Source organism: Portunus trituberculatus, chromosome 4 (assembly GCF_017591435.1).
Source record: "Portunus trituberculatus isolate SZX2019 chromosome 4, ASM1759143v1, whole genome shotgun sequence".
In the NCBI taxonomy this organism is placed as follows: Eukaryota; Metazoa; Arthropoda; class Malacostraca; order Decapoda; family Portunidae; genus Portunus; species Portunus trituberculatus.
The window spans coordinates 4128526-4135070 of NC_059258.1; the positions used below are offsets into that span (position 1 = coordinate 4128526).

The following is a 6545-nucleotide window of genomic DNA, read 5'->3' on the forward strand; positions in this document are numbered from 1 at the left end:
CGTAACTTACGGTGTCATGAGTTTGCCTCTTTGTTAAATGAGTGGACTTGGAGATAACCTCGGGCAAAATACATTATACACAACATTATACATTTTGTTTAGCCAACAGGTACTCCTTAATTTCTTTTTTTATAGTGAAGTGAGCTACTACTATGTAGTAATTTTTTTTTTTTTTATCAATAAACAAGTGTGTGTGTGTGTGTGTGTGTGTGTGTGTGTGTGTGTGTGTGTGTACATAGATGCATATTTATCCTATGAGGGTAATAATGCCAGATTTCATTCATTACAAGGATTATTAATTCTTATCACAGGTAAAAAAAAGTGTCATTTCCCATTCTGCTGTTTTCCTTATTTGATTTATTGTTGTGAAGAAAATTCTTTCATTATATCACAGTTTATTGCAGTGTTATATTTACGTGTCCATTTACTAACTTTGTCATGAGGGTAATGCATTCATGGAGGGAGGAAGGACTTGTCTGATGTTCATGTTAATCCTGCAGGTCCTTAGGTAGTGTAGGATATCAGGGAGGTCACTATCATCACCAGCACTATCATCAGTGTCTTTGTGCTGTTTACTTTTCTCGGGTTTTTGCATCGTTTCTTGTGTTTTTATTTCCTCATCCTGCTTTTCCTCCACTTTCCTCCTCTTCCTCCATGTCTTAAACTCACCAAACTCCACAGCCCATGGTTCTTCCTTGTCCTCCTCCTTCCTCCTCTCAGCCTGCAGCAGTATCCTGGGCACAGCATGGTAGCACAGCCTTGCAGCGCCGGCCATCACCACTATGTCGCCACTGTGTAGCAGTATGGCAGAGGGCGCTGTGGCCTTTGTACAGCCACCTATGAGAAACACAGCACTCTGGCCAAAGCTGTGGAGGAGGAAGGCTATTAGAAGAGATGCTGTGTGGGTGCTGGGTGGAGAGAGGTGCTGTGGAGAGGAGGAAGGGTGTTGGGAGGTGCTATGGAGGAGGAAAGGTGCTGTGAGTGATATGGGGGTGTTAGGGATGTGCTGTGGAGAGGGGGAAAGGTGTTAAGAACTGTGGAGGATGGGGAAGGATGCTGTGAGAGATATGGAGATGTTAGAAGGTGCTATGAAGGGGAAGAAGGGCATTAGGAGATGCTGTTAGTGATATGGGGGTGTTAGAAGCTGCTGAGGATAAGAGGAAGGGTGTTAGGTGCTGTGGTGGGGATAAGGAAGGATGCTGTGAATGATATAGGGGTATTAAGAGAGTGTTAGGACATGCTGTGAAAAATATGAAGTGTGTTAGGGGGGTGCTGTGGAGAAGAGGATAGGTATTAGGTGCTGTGGGGTACCTGGTAGTGTTAAAAGAGATGCTGTGGAGAGGGAAGATGTTTAGAAGTATTGTGAGGTTGTGAAAGAAGGAAGGAACACAGAAAAGAGAAATAAATGAATAAAAAGAAAAAAAATAAAGAAAAATTAAAGAAATGAAGGAAAATTAACATTGAAAAAAAAAAAAAAAAAATATATATATATATATATATATCGCAGATAAAACAAGCAAGATAATGAAACAAGAGACTCAATGAAGATGGGAAGGTTAGATACAGTGAAAGAGAGAAACAGTGTAGAAGTAACAGAAACAAAGGAACATAGAATAACAGATGAAATGAGTGAGAGAGATAATAGGTGTTGAAGAGATGATGTGAGGAGACAGGTGTTAGTTATGAGAAGAGGAGAAGAGGAGAGGAAGGAAGAGTAGTGAAGGAAGGAATGTACATATATAAACAGGAGAATGAATAAAGAGGAATGTACATCAATTGAAGGAAAGACTAGAAACATACACACACACACACACACACACACACACACACACACACACACACACACACACACACACACACACACACACACACACACACACACACACACACACACACACACACACACACACACACACACACACACACACACACACAAAAGGAATATGAAGAGGGTGGTGGAAAACTGTGATAGTGACCCTAAAATGTTTTACAAATTCATAAATGGAAAACTAAATATAAGGGAGGCAATAGAAAAGGTAAAAAATGGGGAAGAAGTATATGAGGATGCTGGAGATATAGCTGAAATTTTGAACGACAACTTTTGCAAAGTGTTTACAAAGGAGGAGCATTTTATAGGAGAAAGGCCTACGGAAATAAAGCAAATGCAGGACATCATGGTTACTAAGGAAGATGTAAGGAAAATTATAAGCAATCTGGATATTAATAAATCAATGGGGCCTGATGGCATATCTGGGAGGTTGCTAAAAGAATGTAAGGATCAATTGTTGAACCCCGTATTTGATATTGTGGAAACCTCCATACGAACAGGAATAGTCCCGAAAGAGTGGAAAAGAGCTGACATTGTGCCTATATATAAGAATGGTAGTAGAATGGAACCGCTAAATTATAGACCAGTATCGTTGACTAGTATATTGTGCAAGGTATGTGAAGAAGTAATTAAAGCTAAGTGGAGTGAGTATCTAGAAAGTGAAAACATTCTGAGTGAAAGGCAGTTTGGTTTCAGAAAAGGAAGATCGTGCGTATCCAATTTATTATGTTTTTATTCAAGAGTGACTGACATACTACAACATAGAGAGGGATGGGTGGATGCTATCTACCTGGACTTGAGAAAGGCCTTTGATAAAGTACCACACAATAGACTGATGTGGAAACTAAAGAAGATTGGAGGAGTAAATGATAAACTAGCAAAATGGATGGAAAATTACTTAGTGGGAAGAGAAATGAGAACAGTGGTGAGAGGAAGGAAGTCCGAGTGGAAGAAGGTAACCAGTGGAGTTCCACAAGGGTCAGTGCTTGGTCCCATCATGTTTTTGATTTATGTTAATGATATGCCAGTAGGAATTGACAGTTACATGAACATGTTTGCGGACGATACTAAAATTATGAGGAGAGTAAAGAATGTGGAAGATTGTAACAAGTTACAGGAAGATCTTGATAAAATATATGAGTGGAGTAAAGAGTGGCAGATGGAATTTAATATAGACAAGACCCATGTTATGAAAATGGGAAGAAGTAGATACAGACCAAACAGGGATTACAGGCTGGGTGATGAGAAAATTAAAGAGACCAATGAGGAGAAAGACTTAGGAGTAACCGTGCAAAACACTTTGTCACCGGAGAAACACATTAACAAGATTTTTGGAAAACATATAACATGCTTCAAAATATTGGCCTTGCATTCCACTACCTAGATGAAGGAATGATGAAGAAGATATTATGTACCTTAATAAGACCCCAGTTAGAATATGCAGCTTGTGTCTGGTCACGCATATGAAGAAAAATGTGAAAGGGTACAGAGGCTGGCAACAAGGATGATACCAGGACTCAGGGAGTTAGACTATGAGGAAAGACTGAGGAAGCTGGGGCTGACCACATTAGAAGAGAGAAGAACAAGAGGAGACATGATAACTATGTATAAATTGGTGAACAAGATTGACATATTGGACAGAGAGTTGATAAAGGTGACCACAAGTAATCATCTCCGAGGACATGGAAAAAATTAATAAAAGACATCTGTCTAAATGATGTGAGAAAATACAGTTTCCCGCATCATAGTATTGATAAGTGGAATAAACTGAGCAGTGATGTCTTTGACGCGGTGTGTGTCAATCAGATGAAAGAGAGATATGACAGGAGTGGACAAGGAGACAGGACACAGAGAGCTTAGCTCGGGCCCTGTAATACACAAATAGGTAAATACAAATAGGTAAATACACACACACACACAAAAGGAGCATTTATAACCTCAAAAATAAACATGATTAATCGATTTTGGAAGACATGGCATTATCAGCTTGACTCAATCCTGAAACACACACACACACACACAGACACAGACACAGACACCCACCTGAAAGAGAGTAACGGTGCCTCCATATATGGCTCGGAGTGGTCTGTGTGTGGGCTGAGTGTGGAGTGGTGGTGATAATAATTAATAATACCTGCCTGGGCTTTAAATTCACCACCACCACCTCTACCACTACCACAGAAGCCCAGCACTTGTGCCACAACACCACACAGCCTCACCACACTGTCCGGCATGTCACTGCGGTTGTCTTCACTGTATTCCTGCCAATAGGGTGGTGTGGTTAGCATCACCATCACCATCATCATCATCATCATCATTATCATCATCATCATCATCATATCTTTTTATACTTAATGGAAATGCAAGGGTGATTTTAAAAAGGATCATTATTGTTGAGAGAGAGAGAGAGAGAGAGAGAGAGAGAGAGAGAGAGAGAGAGAGAGAGAGAGAGAGAGAGAGAGAGAAAGCAAAAGATAATTAAAAGATAAACAATAAAAAGAAACTGATAAAAAAGACAAAAGGATAACAAGAGAGAGAGAGAGAGAGAGAGAGAGAGAGAGAGAGAGAGAGAGAGAGAGAGAGAGAGAGAGAGAGAGAGAGAGAGAGAGAGAGAGAGAGAGAGAGAGAGAGAGAGACCCCCACCTTGGTATCCCAGTCATGGTGGTACCCTAGAGTCACCCATCGCAGTTTCTCCCGCAGGCCAGACCTCCTCCCTTCCTCCCTGTTGGTGTGAGAGTCTGGTCAGGAAGGCTTTAGTTTGTCTGTTTGTGTGTTGCTCAGGTGTTTTGTTGGTTAGGTTAGGCTAGTTTTCCTTTATGTTACTGAAGGGAAACCTGGCCAAGGGTAACAAAGACAACTCAACAAAAAGGCCTACTTAGATGCCAGCCCCCAAGCAGGTCTGGTTAGGTTATATAGTCAGCTTGTTTATTGGTGAACTAGTTTAGTTTAGTTGTGTTTTGTTGGTTTGGTTAGGTCAGGTAAAATTAAATAGTCATTATTTTGGTGAATTAAGTATAGTTAAGCTCAGTTTAGTTTAGTTGAATTTGATTTTGATGTAGGATACCAGTGTCCCAGTGTGAGGCACCACAGGATACCAGCATCCCAGTGTGAGGCACCACAGGATACTAACATTCCAGTGTGAGGCACCACAGGATACCAGCATCCCAGTGTGAGGCACCACAGGATACTAACATTCCAGTGTGAGTGCACTACAGGATACCAGTGTCCCAGTGTGAGTGCACTACAGGATACCAGTGTCCTAGTATGAGTGCACCACAGGATACCAGTGTCCTAGTATGAGTGCACCACAGGATACCAGTGTCCCAGTGTGAGTGCACCATAGGATACCAGCGTTGTACAAGTCCTTACGTGCGACACAGCTGCCACCAGGTGCTGGCCTCCAGGTGTATACCATGTGAGGCCAAGTTGGTCTTGTGGGGCGGTCTGGCCATGTCCCGCAGGCACTGGCAAGCCCATGCCAGCTGCCCTGCCCGGGTGAAGGGATTCCGCACCACTACTAGCCCTGTGTCGGGGAGAGAGTAGGTTAGGGTATATTATGTTGAATATGGTTTGAATAGATTAGGTTAGGTCAGGTTAAATTAGCCTGGAAAAGTTTAGTTGGGTTGGGTTAGGTTTTGTTGGTTTATGCTATGTTATGTTAAATTAGGTTAGAGTAAATTAGGTTGGGTTAGTTTCTTTTGGGGGATTTATCTTTGGTAGGGTCAGGTTATGTTAAATTAGGTTAGTTTTTTTCATTGATTTATGTTTGGTAAGGTTATGTTATGTTATGTAAAGTTAGTTCAGTTAAGATTTGTGGGAGTTTGTTTTAGTATTGTTTTTGGTGCAAAGGAAATTCTTGATGTCTGTATGTATGTTTTCCTATATTAATACAGACTGAGCAGTGTGTGTGTGTGTGTGTGTAATCTTAAGAAAAAAACAGAATATTAAAAAGCATTACTTACTCTTCTAACACACACACACACACACACACACACACACACACACACACACACACACACACACACACACACACACCACCTGGGTGGTTAATGAGATGGTGTACAGTCCAGGTGTCTGGGGGGGTGAGTCCTGCCTCCTGTGCCATAGCCTTGTGTTGCTCCGATGCCAGTGGGAGGGACTGCACCTCCTGTAGAGGATGAGAATGTTAGGTTAGGTTAGATTGAATTAGATAAGGTTTGGTTAGGATAGGTTAGGATAGAATGGGATATGTTAGGCTAGGTTAGTTTTGGTAAGGTTAGGTTGGGTTGGGTTAGGTTAGAAATGGAGAAATATGAAAAAGGGGAAAGAAGGAAAGATAGAGAAAGAAGGTAGGAAAAAATCAAGGAAAGAAAAAAAAATACTGTAGGAATTTATCACACACACACACACACACACACACACACACACACACACACACACACACACACACACACACACACACACACAAGATAACCAAGCAACCTCGCAGACAGACAGACAATATGAAAAGGCGGAAAGAAGGAAGGAAAGAATCAAGGAAAAGGAAAAAGAAAAAAAAAATTACTATAGAAATTTATCACACACACACACACACACACACACACACACACACACACACACACACACACACACACACATACACATATTACAGGGCCTCACCACACAACAGGAGTCAACATCAATAGCTTGGGTCAGGTCTGGTGGTGGCTTTCTCCTCTTGTAGTACTTAAAGATGTCC

At 41.4% G+C, this 6545-nt stretch overlaps 1 protein-coding gene across 5 annotated transcripts in view; it reads right to left on the reverse strand.

Moving 5' to 3' along the window:
- Positions 1 to 342: 342 nt before the first annotated feature.
- Positions 343 to 6545, reverse strand: part of LOC123511506 (nucleic acid dioxygenase ALKBH1-like) — a 7786-nt gene continuing 1583 nt past the window's right edge. For 4 of the 5 annotated variants that reach the window (XM_045267472.1, XM_045267463.1, XM_045267489.1 and 1 more), the window contains 6 exons: positions 6467 to 6545; positions 5864 to 5975; positions 5198 to 5351; positions 4472 to 4550; positions 3872 to 4089; positions 343 to 866 (listed from right to left, as the gene is read on the reverse strand). The exon at positions 6467 to 6545 is cut by the window's right edge and continues 795 nt beyond it. In XM_045267472.1, the coding sequence (XP_045123407.1) occupies positions 437 to 866; positions 3872 to 4089; positions 4472 to 4550; positions 5198 to 5351; positions 5864 to 5975; positions 6467 to 6545 (1072 nt within the window). In that variant the 3' untranslated portion in view covers positions 343 to 436. The remainder of the gene's footprint in view (positions 867 to 3871; positions 4090 to 4471; positions 4551 to 5197; positions 5352 to 5863; positions 5976 to 6466) is intronic. The other variant, XM_045267498.1, reaches the window with a different exon arrangement.